This window comes from Eriocheir sinensis, chromosome 37, assembly GCF_024679095.1.
Source record: "Eriocheir sinensis breed Jianghai 21 chromosome 37, ASM2467909v1, whole genome shotgun sequence".
In the NCBI taxonomy this organism is placed as follows: Eukaryota; Metazoa; Arthropoda; class Malacostraca; order Decapoda; family Varunidae; genus Eriocheir; species Eriocheir sinensis.
In genome coordinates, this window is record NC_066545.1 from 4,342,677 (window position 1) to 4,363,587 (window position 20,911).

A 20,911-nucleotide genomic window follows, 5' to 3' on the forward strand; every position below is an offset into this window, starting at 1 on the left:
CAGGAGCCACCACCGCCGTCGCCGCCGCCACACTCAGTGCTGAGTGCCGTGACCGCCGCGCCGTTGTGCCGCCGCGACGCCCTGCCCCAGTGTGCGTGGAGCAGGGCCGTGACAGTGCTAGGGCTGTGTTGGGGACACAGGGACACGTGTTGGGATAAGAAACACTTGTTGGGGACAGGAGCCCGTGAAGGGGACCGCAACGCACCAGTGGGAGCCTGGCCAGGTGGAGTGGACGAGGACCTAAAGGATTGTGCAGGGCAGAGCAGCGCCGGAAGGGTGCGGAGGACGCAGGAGTAGGGCTAGGCAAGGACAAGCAGGGGAAGGCAGGGCGCACCGCGCCATGGGCTGCCGCGTCGCCCCCTGCTAGAATGGTGCAAGTGGCCGCCGCCCTTACTCAGTACGCCATGTTCCCCGCCGCTAACCGGCCGCCGCCGCCGGCGCAGCACCCCATGGTGGGGCAGCAGGGCCCCGCGAGTTACCTGGGTTACTATCCCACCCAGCCCGCCCACCACTATCAGTATCCGCCACCAGACTTTAACTGCAACTTGCAGCCCTTCGTGCCGGCCCAGTTCAGTGAGGGTCTGCAAGGCGGCCCGCCCGCCTGGCACAACCCCGTGTACATGGGCGGCCACCACCACCCCGCCGCCCACCACCACGCGGTGCAGCACTGCCAACAGCGCTCGCCCGCCGCCTACGACGATTGGATGACGCCGCTCCACCACAACGGCGGCGGCGCCTCACCTCTGCCGCAGCACCCGGGTCTCGGGGGCACCGCCACGGGTGTGCACCCGCCGCCACACACGCCCTCGCCGTGCGCCCCCGGAGCCGCGGTGCCCCAGGCTGCCCCGCCCTCGCCCACCTTCAACAGCTATGCCAAGCTGTCCGCCCCTGGGGGTCAGCTGGAGTACGGCAGTGACGGGGGCGTCTCGGGGGCACAGTCCCCCAACGAAGGCGTGCTGGGCCTCGCCGAGAGTACGGGGGACGCAGAGTCGCCGCCTGCAGTCACACACCCGCCGCCGCCTAACGCTCACCACACGCCACCCACCTCCCACTCGGCGCCAACCACACATCCTCCGCCCGCGCGGCCTCAGCAAGTTCGCTCCCCCTTCAGGTGGATAGAGAAGACGGCCTTTCAGGGGCCGCCCCACCAAGGTGAGTTCCTGCCCCGCCCCGCCCCGCCCCATTCCATAATACAACATCTCACCAAACCCAACAAACACACTTGCCTTCACCACCACCACCACATCACCACCACCACCAACCATCACATCACCACCACCACCACCAACCATCACATCACCACCACCACCAACCATCACATCACCACCGCCCCCACCGCCGCAGTTCCGTAATCCGTCGTTATCGGGGTCATGCAGATAACAAATTTCACACCAAGCAGTGATTTGCCCGTGATAAGTTACTCTTAATAAGTCACCAACACCGCCCCCACCCCCCATCACCACCACCACCACCACCACCACAACTGTCACATCTTCAAAGCAACACCACCCCCAACGCCGCAATGGGTAACCTAAGATAAACTAATACTTCTGTGTAATCAGTCTACTAAAAATATTGAGCTCGCTATGAAACAAACTCATAACAGTATTAAAGTCATTTTGAAGATATTGGAATCAGAATGCGATAAATCAAGTCACTGAACTCACTAAAGGAATGCAGGGTGACGGGCCGCGTTCTGAGCGCTGACACTCAAAATAACCCATTCTTCAGCAGACTCGGGATGGATATATTGCTTTTTTTTTTCTCTCTCTCTCTGACCTGAACACTAAATTGGCGAATTAACGGAAATGTGGCTTTCTGTTAATTGAATGTCGAGTTAAAAAGCGACACTGAACGAAACTTGTCAGTCAATCAGTCAGTCGGTCAAAACATCGAAAAGTTATATTATTAGCTATGTATGTGTATTGTTAACGCTTAATTATCAGTGTCATAGGCTACATACTTTCCTGCATAGATACACTACACACGAGTTTCCTACAACTTTATGACATCTGTAATGTAATGCGTAATCTAAATTTACATATGCAAAAAGAAAAAAAGAAAAGTGTTTGTCATCCCCTGATTATACATGACTAAACCCACCGGAAGTAATTCACTTCAACGCTAAAATTATTGTGACACCTGGACAGAATCCATTTTTATGGCTTATAACGTGTAACAATATACGTACATTCCCCGGGTACAATCTCGTCTCACATTAGCTTATACTTTAGAGTCTCGATAAATATACACATTAATATGTTTTGCTTTGATACCCCCCCCCAAAAAAAAAAAAAAAAAAATTAATAGAGCATTCATTGGTTAGAACTCTCACCTCACATCGGAGAGGTCCCGGGTTCGATTCTCGGGCGGAGTGGACACGGATGGCAAGTCTCCTTTAATCCGTGTCCCCTGTCCAACCAGCAGTGAATGGAAATATACGGGTGTCAGTCGGGGGTTGTGTCCCGCCTCCCGGGTGTGTGTAGGTGTGTTGTGGGTTTCAGTCGTTCCCAAAGATCCATCACCAGAGCTCCAAAGCTCATTCGGGGAGAGTACTGACTGGGGATCGCGAGTGCAGCGCGTGATCAGACCATGGTGGTGAATTACACACACGCACACTATCGACACCACCACTCTCTCACACCATCGGAACAAACAGCCGCCGACACCAAAATTGTCACCACCACCACCACACACACACAAAAAAAAAAAAAAAAAAAAAAAACAGCGGCAACAACAATCAACCTTTATGACACCTCCACCACCACCAACAACCAGCTGCTGCACCACCATCACCACCACTGGCAACACCATACATCATCTCACCCATACACACCACCACTGTCACCACCGCACATCATACCAGACCACATACACGGGTTTCAGCGCTTATAGTCCCATCAACACTGTCTTATACACACTGATACACACCACCACCACCACCTCCACTACCACCACCACCACATTACCGTTACTCCCACACCACCACATGAACCGCTAAGTTATCAACACCCACACCTTTAATTAGTCCAGTCATCACCACCATCGGCTTCGCACCTCGACACCAACACCACTTATCACCACCGCCGCCAGATGGCCTACATACTTGCACCACCACCAACAGGGACACTACATACAACCTTCATCACCTATATCACCATCACTTTGGGCCAGTTCGACAGTCCAACACAGAGTCATTGTAAGCGCCCAAACCAAACTATATTCACCACAATGATCCGTCATCTCTACTCAATACCAGACACTAAAGAGATTTCCCTGTGTGGTTTTCTATAGTTTCCTTCTTTTTATATCAACGCCAAACACTATATTCACCCCACTGATCCGTTATCTCTACCCAATACCAGACACTAAAGAGATTTCCTGTGTGGTTTTCTATAGTTTCCTCCTTTTTATATCAACGCCAAACACTATATTCACCACACTGATCCGTTATCTCTACTCAATACCAGACACTCAAGAGATTCCCTGTGTGGTTTTCTATAGTTTCCTTCTTTTCATATCAACGCCAAACACTATATTCACCACACTGATCCGTTATCTCTACTCAATACCAGACACTAAAGAGATTCCCTGTGTGGTTTTCTATAGTTTCCTTCTTTTCATATCAACGCCAAACACTATACAAGGAATGTTCATAGTTTTTTGTGTTTGGTTGGGGAGCTTACAAACTTGGTGTAATGGACTGTAAAACTGGTCCTTTGTCACACCACAGTAACCTCCACTGTCACTACCATTAACTATATCATTATCTCACAGCATCCATGACACCGGAGCGAACAAAGGGAATAAATGAGGAAATGGATAATAATTACACATCCTTAGTGGTGCAGTGGAAGATGGGACCACTTCCGATATAGAACCCCAGTGTTCGATTCCCGGGTCTCTTAGTGAATGGGGAACGCATCACTCCCCTCGTAACTGTTAAGTATGCTAAGAATGGCGCTAAAAATGGTGGCTTTAGCTTTAGCCGTTAAGTCCGCGGAGAAGGGAAATAAATAAAGAAAAATTACCGTATATTAATAACTAACCATTCACGTGTCGTTGAAGTAAAATAATGGTGATGTGACAGTGATGGAAAATAAAATGGTGAAGGATGACAGATTGCACGACTCAAAACTATGAATATATTTGACATGAAGCTGAATAAACACGTCCGTCACACACACACACACACACACACACACACACACGGAAAACCTTACAGCCAGTTATAAGCCCGTAAAATGAAACCATAACCGGTAAAACGCGTTAGTCTGGAAATGCGAAGTGAAGCGACCGAGAGAGGCAGTGGTCAACCCGCACCTCAAAATTATACTTCAGATGCGCGCCCCTTCTGTGTGTGTGTGTGTGTGTGTGTGTGTGTGTGTGTGTGTGTGTGTGTGTGTGTGTGTGTTGGGATAAGCTGCATGAGGATAGACAAGGATGCATGGACATACATGCATAAGAACAGATCAGAGGGATAATGTGTATAAAGACCTGAGACTAGAGAGGAACGAGAGTGAGGATAAGTAAGGGGGAAAACGAGAATGAGTGGATGAGGAACAATGATTATTAGTGAAGGAAACACTGAAGAATCGAGGCGCGAGGACAAGAATATGTAAGGGGAGGTACACGAGAGACTGGGTGGAGGAGGAACAATGATTAGTGAAGGAAACACTGAAGAATGGAGGAGAGAGGACGAGAATTTGTAAGGGGAGATACACGAGCGGCTGGGTGGAGGAGGAAGAAACACTGAAGATTGACAATATATAAATAGTCTTGTAGGGAAGGAAGCGGCTGAGATTAGTGAAGGGACCACCATCAGGGAAAACGTTCAGACTCATACGGGGAAAATTTGCACGATAAACGAAGAAGAAAAAAGAAGAAGAAACACTGAAGATTGACAATATATAAATAGTCTTGTAGGGAAGGAAGCGGCTGAGAGTTACACAGGAAAGCAAAGAGAGGAAGAGATGAGCAAGAGAAAAATGCGATAATATGAAGGGAAGACGAGGAGTGCACGGGAGGAGGAAAAGGCTGGATAACGGGTGACAAGAGGAAGAATAGGTGTGTGGCGGGAAAGAGGAAGGTGGCTGGTGGAAAGGTGTAGAGTAGGAAAGGGAAGGGGAAGGGAAGGCATGGAAGGAAGGGGAAGGAACAGAATAACGGGAGATAAGAGAGGAGAAGTAGACGAAGAATAGGGGAGGGGAAGGCATGGAAGGAAGGGGAAGGGACGGAATAACGGGAGATAAGAGAGGAGAAATAAACGAAGAATAGGGGAGGGGAAGGCATGGAAGGAAGGGGAAGGAACAGAATAACGGGAGATAAGAGAGGAGAAATAGACGAAGAATAGGGGAGGGGAAGGCATGGAAGGAAGGGGAAGGAACAGAATAACGGGAGATAAGAGAGGAGAAATAGACGAAGAAGAGGGGAGGGGAAGGCATGGAAGGAAGGGGAAGGAACAGAATAACGGGAGATAAGAGAGGAGAAATAGACGAAGAATAGGGGAGGGGAAGGCATGGAAGGAAGGGGAAGGGACAGAATAACGGGAGATAAGAGAGAAGAAATAAACGAAGAATAGGGGAGGGGAAGGCATGGGAGGAAGGGGAAGGAACAGAATAACAGGAGATAAGAGAGAAGAAATAAACGAAGAATAGGGGAGGGGAAGGCATGGAAGGAAGGGGAAGGGACAGAATAACAGGAGATAAGAGAGAAGAAATAAACGAAGAACAGCGGAAAGGAATTAAGGCGGTTTTCGGAAAAGGTGTAAAAGGAAAGGAAAATGAATGGATAAGGAGAGATAAGTGGAAACATAAGTGGTGACCCGGGAAAGTTATGAAATGTTGCATGATAAAATTACACTCGGATATTGGTATACTTCTCATAAAATTATACATGATTAAATAACAGTGGACGATAAGTATAATAAAAAAAAATCCAATCACACCTCACCTGTCACAGTATACATGATTAAATAACAGTGGACGATAAGTATAATAAAAAAAATCCAATCACACCTCACCTGTTACAGTATTATGATGGTGGATACTGTGGTGGAGTGGAGGAGAGAAATGATGTAAATAAAAAAGTAACCCCGTCCGCCACCTGCACATAACATTCGAAGCTCCACATCACACCAGCTTTTAAGAGTTCATGATGTTTTTCAAGCGTCGATAATGTCATGCCTCGTGCCTCGTTTCACATATCAATATCCGCGCATCGAATAAAAATAAAATGAATCTCTAATTTACCGCCACCCAATTATAATATTTCTCAATATAATAAGTTCAAAAATAAGTAAAAATCTTCCGCTGTATAACCCTTATTTAATATCGTAATCGCTATGAAATTAGTCTTAGATGTTCCCGTAATTATTCCATATATATCAATTTAAACAGAACGTATAAAGTCATCCGCTGTATATCCCTTAATTATTTTCTGAATCGCTAGGAAACCAGTCTATAAATGTTCTCGTAATGACTGACCCCTCGCGATGAATTAATTATATTAGATTTTCGAAGCTAATGTGGGGGATCTAAGCGCCTTAAGCATAAGAACCAATAATTGCAGGGCCGTAGTTTCTGGGCTAGGGGGCTGTGGGCCCCAAAATGTTTTCTATATTGGCCTAAAAATGCTCCTTAAAGTGCTGATTAAAAAAATTCCCCCGCCTGCGCATGCTCGCTTCGCTAGCCACCCCCACCCCCACCCCCCACCCCCAACTCATGAATATATGATGCCCTCTGGCCCCCTTAAAGAATCTGTCAAAATTACGGGCCTGAACTGCCTTGACCAAACGAATATTTGACGGATAACACACATACGCAAAATGAATTGATTGATAAATAAATATATATAGAGAAACCGTAAAAGAAGAGAAAAAAATAAAGTACGTGTAACAAAAATACCACTAATTAATATAATTTCTCTTGAAGTGATGTAAAATTTTCATGTTCGTTTTCTTCAGATTACGTGTTCGTATTCTCTGACGCTTTCGGCTCGCAACAAATGTTTCCAAAGGTCACAAAGGACATTAGTCGGGTTCCCATGAGTGTTTCTCACATTCATGGTGCATAAGTTATGGCAAACCATCACTAGTGTCATAAAAATAGCCATAGAAATACCCACAACCTCCACGAAAGCTATATCAAATGTGGGTGTGTCAGCCCCTAAATGTTTGAGAATATTGTGCCCAGTTCTGTAACCTTTGTGTCCTCTCCTTGAGTGAGTATAGGTATGAGGCTCCCACGACGCCAATAGCTCCTGCAGTGATGGGGCTAAGGGAACAGGTATTAAGGGGACCAGGTAATGGGAAATACAAGGAGGAATGGGAGGAGGAAAGGCAAGGGGATAGGATGGGAAAGGGGGCTGCATAACGGTTGGCAAAAAAAGGGGGAGTGGAAAGACACTGGGAAGATTTTTTTTTATGAAAGGTTTACACAAGGAACGGGAACGGGCTATGGTAACGGGAGCAGGGGTGGGGGGTGGGGGGGGGATACGCTTGTGATGAAGGAGAGAGAAGTGGTTTGAGGAAAAAAGTAGAAGAGGAATGTAAAGATAGAGAGGGAAAAGAAGGCTTGGTGACGAAGGGGAGAGAAAGGGAGATGGTTTGGGAAGGAGATGTAAGAGGAAAGAGGAAGAGGCGGGAAAAGTCTCACGGCACAATTAACAATACACTGTGCTGATGACGTAACGCATATTATCAACTACTTAGAAAAGTCAAGACAGTTAATGGAGAATAGAATCATAAGGGAAATAGAGAAAAGAGTTGGAAGGTAAAAAACGAGAAAAAATCACGATCAGAAAGAAGAGCAACATGGATGCTGCTGCCCTGAAGACCATCTGTCAACCCGGACTCTAGATTCTCTCTCTGAGGATCAAAGATGAGGTCCGGGTCAGTATGAGCCAAGCAAGATGGCGCCACTGTAAACATTTGCCTGCGCCATAACGGGCTGGGGCCGATCATCAGACCCCACCAAGAAAGCCTGGCGGCGGAATAGGCGAAACGTAAAAAAACACGTAAAACAAAACAAAACGCTGGAACACAAATCGGATATGCAGAAAAAAAAGTTTAGCTTTGGGACTAACAACAAAAAGAACCAGAATAGGTAAATACATCAATGAAACGAGAAAGAGCAACGCAGCATCAACTGAACCAAACAAAAATAAGAGCACACCTCATCAAAGCCTCTACTTCATGTCAACTTCATTAGCCACCAATACCGCTAGTGACAACAAGCAAGACAAAAAAACTAAACCTTCAAGAGGAGCAAAACAGAACAACAGGCAAGGATCTTAGTGCTTGTAAAACGGTCCTTTCTTGTTCTTTTTCTTCTTTTGCTTCTTGGACTCATTTTTCACTTCTTCCTTGGAGGGTTTCGAGGCCTTTTCTTTGAATTCATCCTCCTCCAGAACTTGTCGCAGGAGGGTAATGACCTCGTTGAGGTCAGCGGCATCTTCAAGGCTCTGTCGGAGGTCAGAGAAACGCTCCGTGTCAGGGATGACCTGCAGGGCCGTGCACGCTATGTCGATGACGTCATTCTCCTGCTGGCCGGGGCCCGCGCCCCGCGCCGCCAGACCGAAGTCCAACAGGAAGGCGCGCACCCCCTCGCCGGACGCGTCCACCAGCACGTTGCCCTCGTGGATGTCGCCGTGGGCGATGCCTCGTCCGTGCAGGCGCTGCACCACGACGCACACCTCCACGAGGGCCAGCAGGCAGGCGCGCACCCCGCCGCGGCCCAGGCAGTCCTCCAGCCGCTCCCCCGGGCACAGCTCCATCACCATGCACGGGGGGGAGTCGGCCGTCAGCCCGTACAGCCGGGGCACGGCCGCCTCGCCCTCCAGCTCCTGCAGCACGCCCGTTTCCTCGGAGGTCTTGGCCAGCAGCTCGGGGTCGTTCTCCGGCTTCTTGACGGCCACGGGCACCGCCCCGCCCCGGGGGAGCGTCAGGCGCCCCCGGTACACCGTGCCGTACTTGCCCACGCCCAGCACGGTGCCCATCTTGAGCTGCTTCTTCTTGATCACGGGGAGGGCCATGCTGCCGGTCTTTGCCGTGTGGTCGGCGAGGGAGAAGGCGGCAAGTTTGTGTTCGCAGTGCTCGGTGAGCTCCTTGGTGCCAGCCATGTGGCTGTGTTGTCTGTTGGATGTCTTGACAGAGTCAAGAGCATACCAGTATAGGGTCAAGATTCAGCACGTCACCTCGGTTTTGGGAAAACGGTTTTGGGGAGATTGGAGTTGACATTGCATAGGCCTGAGTCTAGATCTAGTTGGTACAGGAGGTGCCGCGGCCAGGTCAGGTAGGCTTCCACCCGAGGCAGCTGCATATCTGCCGCCACCGCTGCATGGTGTTTTAGTTGCCTCCGACAGTTTTCGACGGAGCCTTTCATACTCGGCCACGCTGGTTGCCCGAGACGGTACTCCGCTTCGACGGTGGCTGGCTCCTAACATAGTGTCCGCCATTCATGGTCGCCGACACTCGCTGTCAAGCACTGCATGTTTCAAAATGGGAGCCACCGATTGCCGTCGCTGTCGTCCACTTCTCAGAACTACCCGAGACCAAAGGTTTGCTGACGGATAGGGAAGAGGAGTATAGGGTAAGAGTAACGGCTGCATGGGTATCGGGAAAAAAAGAGAAGAAAATGGTTTGGGAAAGAGGGTATAAGAGGAATGGTAAGAGGAAGGGAATGAATGGGTAAAGAGGAATATGAGAGCAAAAAGGCTTGGTTACTTAGGGAAAAGAGAAGGAAATGGTTTAGGAAAGAAGATGAAAAGGAAAGAGGAAAGGACAGCATGGATAACGGAAAAGGGGAAGGCAGTTTGCGGAAAAGGTAAAAAAAGGAAGGGGTTGCATGCGATGAGAGAGAGATAAAAATAAGGCTTAATTGGTGACCTATAAAGGGAGAGGGAAGTGATGTAAAGAAGAGGTACAGAAGAAAGGAGAAGGGTTGGTTAATGGAGGACATCAAAAATTTATACGAGGGTAAAGAGGAGTGTGATGGGGAAGAGGGAGGTGAATAGGGGAAGGGGAATACAGAAGGAAGGGGAGGAGACGAGGGCACATGAGGGGAAAGTCGCTTGTGATGCATGGGAAAGAGGGAGGCGGCTCACGAATAAGGGAATATACGTACAGAAGGAAGGCGAGGAGACGTGGGGTAGAGCCGACTCGTTGGTCCTGGACGCTATCTTAAAAATGCAAACATAATGAGTTTACTTCAACTCAGAGAAAATTATTACTTCTTACTCTCTTTTATCACACCATTCCTATTTTCTTTTGATAATCTGAAAAATACGAACATGATAATTTTACTTCAGCTCAGAGGAAAATGTTCGTTCTTACTATTTTTATTACACTTTTATATTTTCATTTTATTTCACTCTTCCCCTTCCTCTGTCTATTTATCTAGCTATTTATCAATCTGTGTGTGTGTGTGTGTGTGTGTGTGTGTGTGTGTGTGTGTGTGTCAACGTTGCCAGATTGTCGTACTCAGCCTCCTATTTTTGCCGATTTCCGACCCAAAAACTGCCTCCTCTACTCCAATAACTGACTTTATATATAGTCATCGTTAAAATGGTTAGTTATTGGTGTTTTTTGGCAATACCTATGGCTCAGAAACCGATAAATACGAGGCTCTGAGTACGATAATCTGGGAACGATGGTGTGTGTGTATGCGTGTGCGTGTGGTGCGTGAAGCGAACTGCCAACTCGGGAAATATATCTCCGTCGATCTTTTTCCCCTTCTTTTATGTCTCCTTCCCGGGCCTTGCGTGGGATACGTGCGCAAATTATCGTGCCGCGCAGCGCTTATCTTCTCTCTATTTCTTTTTAATGTAACTTCACGTCGAGGAGAAATGCCAGTCTTCCTTTTTAGCTCTTATTATTTTTCTTTTTACTTTACCCTCGGTGGAAAACGAGTGTGAATTATCCTGCGAATCACTGTTTTTAAGCTTGTGTTTCATTTTTCTTCATTCTAAATCGTGTGCTCGAGCCATCAGGTCACGGAACATACAGGATCGATGTTGCTTTTTCTTCTTTTTTATTTAATTTTGTGTGGGAGAGATGCACGAATGATCCAGTTGATGAGCATATTATTACCCTGTTACGGACTTGCTGTGAGCTTGTTACATTAGAAAGTGAGTAAATGAGATAGTTCAAGTAAAGATCTTAAAAGGAGTTAGTTAAATTAGAATTATATTAGTTAGTTAAATTACAAAGTAAGAGAGTTAGTTAAATGAGTTAGTTAGAGTTAGTTAGACCTGAGTTATATTCGTTAGTTAAATGAAGGAGTTGGTGTCAGCTGAGTTAGAGCGTTAGATTAGCTAAATGTGTGAGTTATTTATTTCTTACAGTAAAGAAAGCAGCTTAAATACAAAAAAGTCGGCTAAATTAGTTAGAAAACTTAATTAATGTCCAGAAGAGCGACGCATTTATACTAGTTATGGACACCTTCCTCATGAAGCCCATAATGCCATCCCTACCACCACCATTAAGTCCGCACGCACATCCCCTCCATGATCAATTAACAAAATAACTACAAATAATGAAGAAGTGTCGACGCCATCACCACTACCATGCATCACCACGACCACCACCATTCCTTTCATCACCACCATTACCACCTCTATCATCACCATGCGTCAACAACCACTGCAAACATGAAACGACGATCATCACCACAACATTCACCACCACCATCACCATCATCATCACCAACAACCACCACAACTGCCAACACAATACAAATGAGGAAACAAACAGAACAATACACAGTGGATGAAGAGAAAATAACACGATAGAGAAAGAGTAAGAAAATATAAAGACCCACACAGTGAAGAAATACATTAGGGCGTGCTGTTACAAGGACAAAACTCCCGATCTTGAACTGAACAGAACTGAACTAATTCTTGACCACCAAATCTCTATTCTTTTTTTTCTTTTTTTTTCGTGTTAGAGACATTTCAAACATCATCTAATTCCTCGAACAAAACTGAAATGAACCATAACTCAGGACCACCAAACATCTAAACTTGTTTTTTCTATTACTGAAACTGCAAAAAAACATAAAATTTGTATTCACATGGTATGGTTCTAAGTTTTACCTGGGCATGAGTTAGCAGGTATAAACAACATGACCTGGTTTATATATTTTTTATGATAGCATTTTTTTTTTATATGATCACTCTTTGTCTGTATGTCCTCCTGCCTTCGACTTCAACGCTTTCAGACGGGAGAGTATCATGACACCTCTCCATTCGATTTTGACCCTCTTTCGGCTACTCTGTCAAGTATTTGTGAGGGCAGCGCCAGCGAGATTAAAGGTAGCAGTGACGGGCCAAATTTGTGGCTTTACCGTGTAGCAGCGACGGGCCAAATTTGTGGCTTTACCGTGTAGCAGCGACGGGCCAAATTTGTGGCTTTACCGTGTAGCAGCGACGGGCCAAATTTGTGGCTTTACCGTGTAGCAGCGACGGGCCAAATTTGTGGCTTTACCGTGTAGCAGCGACGGGCCAAATTTGTGGCTTTACCGTGTAGCAGCGACGGGCCAAATTTGTGGCTTTACCGTGTAGCAACGACGGGCCAAATTCGTGCCATGATATAAACAACCCAAAATAGATGATGCATAAACTGATCACAAGTGCTTTGATATATATTATGAAATCGTTTGTGTGTGATGATTTTTTCTCATTTTTCTTGCTTAGAGGGACCATTAATCGTTATTTTGCCCTTGAGCTGCCTCCTTTAATGCAAAAAATAAATAAATAAATAAATATATATATATATATATATATATATATATATATATATATATATATATATATATATATATATATATATATATATATATATATATATATATATATATATATATATATATATATATATATATATAAATAAATAAATAAATAAATAAATAAATAAATAAAAAATAAAATAATAATAATCCTGAATATTTTGTGTAGCGTCCTGTGCCAACGCTGAGCCACGGCTGTTTTCTTCCCTTCACGCACACTCACGCCAGGGCCCTGCTCACACCCTCGGCCCCCTAAACCGCTGGTCGAAGGAGCGAGGGAGGGCGCTTGAAGTCACGCCAGCAGTACGCCGCACGCACGGTTCCCATTATCATCATCACTTTTTCAGTCGAGCCAAGTGTAAAGCGAAAAATCTCTGGTAATTCACTTTTACACTGCCTTGTTGATTTCTTGCTAACTTGCTCTCCTATTTTTTTTTTTTTTTTGCGTTTTTTTCACATTTGTTACCTTTTTTTATGCCCTTGAACTGACTCCTCTGCTGTAAAAAAAAAAATAAAAAAAAATGCTACTACTGCTGCTACTAATAATAATGATCATAAAAACAGCAACGAGAATATGAACAAAGAAAAACAAAACCGAGAGAACAAGACCGAGAAAAAAAAAAAACAGGAAGAAAACTACAACTAAAGGCTTTTAAATAGTCCCTTTCCTATGTCTTTTTCCTCTATATGTTATCATAATGAGAATATTACGAACCCTACACACTAATTAAGGAGGAAGGTAATGGGACAGCAGGAAGGAGGGTCGGGTTATTTGTGCTCCTTCAGCTCGGCAGGGAAAGGAGTGAAGGAGAGAGGAGGAGGAGGAAGGACGGCGACTCATTAGCAACTCTTCGTGTGTTTCATAACTTCGTATTTTCTTTCTAGATGGCGCCTTCCTCGACCTTGATGGGCTACCGATGAAAGGTGAGTCAGTCTTGCTCTCTCTCTCTCTCTCTCTCTCTCTCTCTCTCTCTCTCTCTCTCTCTCTCTCTCTCTCTCTCTCTCTCTCTCTCTCTCTCTCTATCTATCTATTTATCTTTTTATCTATCTATCTCAATCTCTCTCTCTCTCTCTCTCTCTCTCTCTCTCTCTCTCTCTCTCTCTCTCTCTCTATCTATCTATTTATCTCTCTCTCTCTCTCTCTCTCTCTCTCTCTCTCTCTCTCTCTCTCTCTCTCTCTCTCTCTCTCTCTCTCTCTCTCTCTCACATATTTAGTAGACGTAATACTAAGATGATCACCGACTAGTTTGGTGTAATTTCGAGTGTTTCGATAATTTTGACAATCAAGGTTCAGTACCTGGCAATATTCGATGCAGAAAGACTGTTCGCTGTCTCCTGAGCCTCAACAACTTATAATATGATTTTCTGATAATTATGTTTTGTTGCCGTGTTTTCTTTCCTCTCCCCTCCTGGAAGTCACACTAGCCGATTTAATGATCATACTTAATTGTTTTCTTGTTCTTCCGCATTATTATGATTTTCTGAAACGTCTCTTGAAATTTCGTTTTAATCCGTTATTCCTTCTCTCCTTTCCCTCAGTCCGCCCTGGGTCTCACAGTAGCCGGGATAATGAGGACGATAATCGTTTCCTTGTTCTTCCTCAGCATTATGATTCTCTGACAGGTATTTTATTGATCGTTTGTTTCGCCGCCGTTTTTTTTTTTTTCCCTTTCTCCTTTCCCTAAGTCCGTCCTGAGATCACACTAAGGGCCGCTTTCACAGTCACTTTGTTTGGTTTGATCGTTACCAATGGTGGAGATCGACGCTATAGTTTTCCGCGTGAAACTAGCCTATGAGGTAGTGTCGGCTGCAGAGGAAGCGAGAGGTGTTGTGAGTGTGCCAAGGTGCGGCGCTAGGCTAACCCCGCAGCCGCCACTACCCCATCGGCTAGTTTTACGTGGATATACTATAGCGCGATCGCCGCCATGTAACGATCGAAACAAACAAAGTGACTGTGAAAGCGGCCCTAAGACAATAGTAAGGAAAAATTATAGACGTGTCCTTTTTTTCTCCTTAGTAGCATGACTGAACAGAAAACGTCGGGTGAATTCTCCCTCCCCCCACCCCCACCCAACCCCCCCCCCTCAAAAAAAAATCTAAGTTGATATTGTCCCTTTGATATATTTTTTCCTTCTTCTCTCTCCCATGTATTTAGCATTGCCAGTCGTTTTACATTACAATTATAGTTACCAATTCGTAAGTTTCGTTCAGTTACTCCTTACATCAAGGGAAAAATAACTGATAAGGCAAAGAAAAGAAAAAAGAAAACTTGTCAGAATAAAACATTCTCTCTCTCTCTCTCTCTCTCTCTCTCTCTCTCTCTCTCTCTCTCTCTCTCTCTTGGATGGATAAAGTTTTTTGTCACGATTCCGCTGACAGGGCGTGTGTCTGAGGAGGAGGAGGAGCAGCGGGAGGAGGAGGAGGAGGAGGAGGAGGAGGAGGAGAGATAAGGGCTCCCGGCGGGGTTGTATCTGTGGTGACGGGGGAGGAAAGATATTTTCTCTCTCTTCCTTCTTCCTCCCCCACCCCTCCCCCTCCCCCCCTTCCTCCTCACCTTCCTCAACTATTTTCTACATTTTTTTCTGCCTCACTCTCCCACCGCCTCCCTTCCTTCCTATCTCCATTTCTTCCTTCCCTCATCTCATTTTCTTGCTGTTCCACTTTTTTATCCTTTCTCTTTTTCGTTCCTCCTCCTCCTTCCTTTTCTTTATTTTTTTTTCTATATTTTTCTGCCTTTCTCCCTCCCTTCCTTCTTATCACAATTTCTTCCTTCCTTCATCTCTTTTTTTTTTTTTTGCTGTTCCTCTTTTTCATCCTCCTCCCTCTTTTTCTTTATTATTTTCTATATTTTTCTGCCTTTCTCCCTCCCTTCCTTCTTATCACAATTTCTTCCTTCCTTCATCTCTTTTTTTTTTGGTGTTCCTCTTTTTCTTCCTTTCTCCTTTTCGTTTCTTCTCCTCCCTCTTTTTCTTTATTATTTTCTATATTTTTTCTGCCTTTCTTCCTTCTTGTCACCATTTCTTCCTTTCTTCATCTCATTTTCTTGCTGTTCCTCTTTTTCTTCCTTTCTTTTTTTTTCTTTCCTCCTCCTCATCTTTCTCACTCTTTTTCTTCACTTTATTCCTTTTTTTCTGCCTCTCCCTCCCGACAGTTCCTTTCCTTCCTTCCTATCTCCATTCCTACCTTCCTTTCTTCATCTCATTTTCTCGCTGTTTCTATTTTGTCTTTCTTTCTTCTTCGTTTCTCCTCCTCCCTCCTCACTTTTCTTACTCTTTTCCTTCAGATTTTTTTAAAATTTTTTTTTTAATTTCTCCCTCCTTTCCTTCCTTCCTTCATCTCACTTTCTTGCTGTTCCTTTTCTTTCTTCCTTTCTTTTTCGTTCCTCCTCCTCATCTTCCTCACTCCTTTTCTTTACATTTTTACATTATTTTTGCCTTCCTCCTACGTCCTCCTTTTCTCCCTCCCTTCCTATCTTCATTTCTTTTTTCCTTCATTCCATTTTTTTTCCTTTACTTTTTTTTCCACTTCATTTTTTACTGATGTTCCTCCTTATCTTCCTTTCTTTCTATTTTAATCTTTCATTTTATTTTTTCTTTCTACTTCTCTCTCTCTCTCTCTCTCTCTCTCTCTCTCTCTCTCTCTCTCTCTCTCTCACGGGGGGGACCTAAATCTTGGAGAGGGAAGGAGAAAGGCCTTTAGTGTGTGTGTAATGGTCTCTCCCAGAACAGCTTTATATAAACAGCCCATTCTTCCTTCCTTCCTTCCCTTTTTCTTACTTTCCTTCCTTCAGTTCTTCCTTCAACTTTTCTATGCTTTCGTTTTTTTGGGGGGGGACTTTTTTTTCTCCTTCCGGGCTTTTTTTCCACGATCCTTTTCTTTCTTTCTTTGTTGTTGCCCTTGAGATGTTTCCTTTACTGTAAATAAAAAAAAAAAGAATCATATCTCTTCATCCTTTTCTTCGTTCTACAGTTTCCTTTCATTACTTCCTCTTCTATTTATTCCTCCCATTATTTCCTTCATAGCTTTTTCTTTTTTCCTCTTTATCTATTTCTTCTTTGCCTCTCCTTTGTTCCTTCTCTCTATACCTCGCTTCCTTGATTCCTTTTTTCATATCGTCCATGCTTCATTTATTCAGTCATATATATTTTTTTTCATTCGCTCTACAGTTCCCCTTCACCAACCTCCTCTTCTTCCCGTATTCTTATCCGTTCATCCCTCGCTTATTGTTTTCCCTTTCCCTTTTTATCTATTTCTTCTATGCTTCCTCTCCCATATTTTTTTCCTGTTCTTCATATCCATAACTTCCCTTCATAAACACCTACCTTCCTTCCTTCCTTCCTTCGTTTTCCCCTTTCATATCGTCCTCCGTCTTTTCACATCAATTTTGAGACTGTTCCACTCATCCACCAGCCTATTGAAAGTGTCCAAAGCTTTTAACAAGGTGTGGCACGATGGACTCCAGTTTCAAATCATCTAACTGAACCTACCAGAAGCTATAACAAGATTCTTAAATAACTTAATCACAAGTAAGTATGTCAAAATAAAAATCGGGAAGTACCATTCAGGAAGCTCCCCGTCGCCTACACTGTATAAAATATTCACTTTAAAAAATGATGCATTAAGTCTGACGATAATAAAAGTATGAGTGGAAAAGAGAAAGTGAGTAAAAATGTTCAAAGCGACAATATCAGCTGCGATTTAGGGCCTCGCCGCACCAGCCATGGAGAACACAACACATTGTACTGATGACATACCAAATTATCAACCACTCAGGAAAATCAAGACAGTTAATGTCGAAAAGAACCACAAGGGAAATGGAAAAAAGCTGGAAAATGAAAACTAACGAAAGTCCACGATAAGAGATCAAAGCAAAGTCACCATAGAAGATGGAACACATAGCATTTTAAGAAAATAAAAGATAAGTTTTGGTGCCGGAATAGGCAAACATACCAAAGAAACACTAAGAAAAAGCCAAGCAGCATCAACTGAACCAGAGGGATTTGAAGCCCTTCAAACTAAAACAAGAGTACACCTCATCAAAGCCAATACTTCATGTCTGTTCCGTATTATCCGCCAATACCGCTGTATAGTGACAACAAGCAAGACAAATAAACTAAAACGTCAAGAGGAGCAAAACAGAACAGCAGGCAAGGATCTTAGTGCTTGTAAAACGGTCCTTTCTTGTTCTTTTTCTTCTTTTGCTTCTTGGACTCATTTTTCACTTCTTCCTTGGAGGGTTTCGAGGCCTTTTCTTTGAATTCATCCTCCTCCAGAACTTGTCGCAGGAGGGCAATGACCTCGTTGAGGTCAGCGGCATCTTCAAGGCTCTGTCGGAGGTCAGAGAAACGCTCCGTGTCAGGGATGACCTGCAGGGCCGTGCACGCTATGTCGATGACGTCATTCTCCTGCTGGCCGGGGTCCGCGCCCCGCGCCGCCAGACCAAAGTCCAACAGGAAGGCGCGCACCCCCTCGCCGGACGCGTCCACCAGCACGTTGCCCTCGTGGATGTCGCCGTGGGCGATGCCCCGCCCGTGCAGGCGCTGCACCACGCCGCACACCTCCACGAGGGCCAGCAGGCAGGCGCGCACCCTGCCGCGGCCCAGGCAGTCCTCCAGCCGCTCCCCCGGGCACAGCTCCATCACCATGCACGGGGGAGAGTCGGCCGTCAGCCCGTACAGCCGGGGCACGGCCGCCTCGCCCTCCAGCTCCTGCAGCACACCCGCTTCCTCGGAGGTCTTGGCCAGCAGCTCGGGGTCGTTCTCCGGCTTCTTGACGGCCACGGGCACCGCCCCGCCCCGGGGGAGCGTCAGGCGCCCCCGGTACACCGTGCCGTACTTGCCCACGCCCAGCACGGTGCCCATCTTGAGCTGCTTCTTCTTGATCACGGGGAGGGCCATGCTGCCGGTCTTTGCCGTGTGGTCGGCGAGGGAGAAGGCGGCAAGTTTGTGTTCGCAGTGCTCGGTGAGCTCCTTGGTGCCAGCCATGTGGCTGTGTTGTCTGTTGGATGTCTTGACAGAGTCAAGAGCATACCAGTATAGGGTCAAGATTCAGCACGTCACCTCGGTTTTGGGAAAACGGTTTTGGGGAGATTGGAGTTGACATTGCATAGGCCTGAGTCTAGATCTAGTTGGTACAGGAGGTGCCGCGGCCAGGTCAGGTAGGCTTCCACCCGAGGCAGCTGCATAGTTGCCGTCACCGCTGCATGGTGTTATAGTTGCCTCCTACAGTCCTCAACGGAGCCTTTCATACGAAGCCACTGTGGTTGGCCACGGAAACCCGCTTCGAGGGCGGCTGGTTCTTAATATAGTGTCTGCCACTCACGGGCGCCGCCACTCGCTGTCAAGCATTGTTTCAAATGGGAGTAACCGGATGCCTCCGCTGTCGTCCACCGCCCACCACTTCTCAGTGCTACCCAAGAAGACTCTATATTATAGTCTCCTTATATGGTGCTGAGCAGGCCTGTGTGAGGACCAAACGTCGGTGATGGAAGGCGAAATGATCACTGCGAAGACGGTGAATACGGGAGTTTTCGTGTGAAGGCGGGCGAATTATGAATACAAGAAAGGAGCAACTGTAATAAGGAGAAAAATGAGAATAACAAAAGGAAAACAGAGAGAAGAAACTGATGGTACCGGGTGTCAGTCCGGGTCGTGGCTGTGTCCCGCCTTCCGGGTGTGTGTGAGCGTGATTTGAGTTTCCAGCCATACCAAAAGATCTATCCCTATTATACACCTCTTTTAATCCTGATATACAGCTCCGACCACTTGCGAGGAGCTGGGTACTGGCTGGCGATCGCGAGTCCAGCACGTGATCGGACCGTGCTGAATGACGCACAAAAGGAATCCCTCTACGTTCTACTTTTTTTTTCTGAAACTGACCTCTCATAAGTCTACTAATTCTCTTTCCTTTCTATCGGAGCAGCGTCTGACGGGCTTTTTGTTGTTGTTGTTTAGTTTAGTTTTTGTCCATGAGCTGCCTGCCTTGCTGAAAAAAAAAAAAAATTGCCACGCTTGAGTCTATCACTGAACCTGTAAATGAAGCTATAGCATATGAATTTCCGAGGGATTTTCGGCCTTCCCTGGGATCTCTTCATAGGCGAGCAGCCAGATACGGGCCTCGATAGCCCGCGCCTCACTGATCAATAGTTCGATCGGCGGAGCGGTGCCTGCACGTAAATACCACCCTCCACGTGACGCCGGACCACTGGGGGAGGTTGAGGGGGGGTGAATAATGGTTAGGTTTGTGGTGTGGTAATGGTGGTGAAAGTAGTAGTAGTAGTAGTAGTAGTAGTATGGTAAAACTTAGAATGGTAAGAAATTATAGGAGTATAGAGGAAAAAAGTCCCAGTCAAAATAACTAAACAAACTCTCTCTCTCTCTCTCTCTCTCTCTCTCTCTCTCTCTCTCTCTCTCTCTCTCTCTCTCTCTCTCTCTCTCTCTCTCTCTCTCTCTCTCTCTCTCTCTCTCTCTCTTCCCCCCCTGGGTGTGCTAAAGCGTAATGTTCGTCACACAACTTTATATTCAAGCCCTGTGTGTGTGTGTGTGTGTGTGTGTGTGTGTGTGTGTGTAGGGGAACAGTGTAAGGGGACGTGTGATCCCTAATAATGTGTCTGTCTGTGTTTATCTGCTCGTTTGTCTCTTTTGTTTGTTTGTCTGTCTTTCTATCTGTCGGCCGGTCTGTCTGTGTGTCTTATTTACGTGTTGGTCTGTTTTGAGCATGCTTCGGTCTGTCCCTGTCTCGCTGTTGGTTTTGATGTCTGTTAGCACGTCTATCTGTCTGTATATCTGTCCGTCAGTCTGTGTGTCTCCGCGTCTGTCTGTTTGCGGTAATAATGATGGTGATGAAAATATTTGTTAATGATACGAATGTCACGAATAATAATAATAACGGAAATGATAATAATAACAACAACAACAACAATAATCATAATAATAATAATAATAATAATAATAATAATAATAATAATAATAATAATAATAATAATAATAATAATCACCTGCCTAGTACTATATTGGTCAGCTCCTTTGGTCTGTATATCGATGGAAATTCCTGAGCTTAGTGGGGAATTCCCTTTCTGTATCTTATCTCCCATATGATAACAGAGAGAGAGAGAGAGAGAGAGAGAA

The 20,911-nt window shown here is 45.6% G+C and overlaps 2 protein-coding genes across 4 annotated transcripts in view; one reads left to right on the forward strand and one right to left on the reverse strand.

Moving 5' to 3' along the window:
* The window catches only part of LOC127008092 (homeobox protein CDX-1-like), a 61,163-nt gene that overhangs the window by 509 nt on the left and 39,743 nt on the right, over nucleotides 1–20,911 (forward strand). For 2 of the 3 annotated variants that reach the window (XM_050879666.1, XM_050879667.1), the window contains exons 1-2: nucleotides 1–1,152; nucleotides 13,671–13,709. The exon at nucleotides 1–1,152 is cut by the window's left edge. In XM_050879666.1, the coding sequence (XP_050735623.1) occupies nucleotides 369–1,152; nucleotides 13,671–13,709 (823 nt within the window). In that variant the 5' untranslated portion in view covers nucleotides 1–368. Of the gene's footprint in view, nucleotides 1,153–13,670; nucleotides 13,710–14,324; nucleotides 14,409–20,911 lie in introns of all 3 variants that reach the window. The other variant, XM_050879665.1, reaches the window with a different exon arrangement.
* LOC127008093 (non-receptor tyrosine-protein kinase TNK1-like) lies at nucleotides 7,563–19,678 on the reverse strand. The gene is made up of 2 exons (XM_050879668.1): nucleotides 18,083–19,678; nucleotides 7,563–8,433 (listed from the first exon to the last, which is right to left on the reverse strand). Exons 1-2 carry the CDS (start codon nucleotides 18,767–18,769, stop codon nucleotides 8,293–8,295), a joined length of 828 nt encoding a protein of 275 aa, XP_050735625.1. The 5' UTR covers nucleotides 18,770–19,678; the 3' UTR covers nucleotides 7,563–8,292.

What these genes read in the sequence shown, in the direction of transcription:
- LOC127008093 (XM_050879668.1), bottom strand. Translation starts at nt 18,769, where the DNA reads ATGGCTGGCACCAAGGAGCTCACCGAGCACTGCGAACACAAACTTGCC. An exon ending in ATGCCGCTGACCTCAACGAG is followed by an intron (nt 8,434 to 18,082) that starts GTCATTGCCCTC and finishes GACCTCAACGAG; the next exon opens with GTCATTACCCTCCTGCGACA.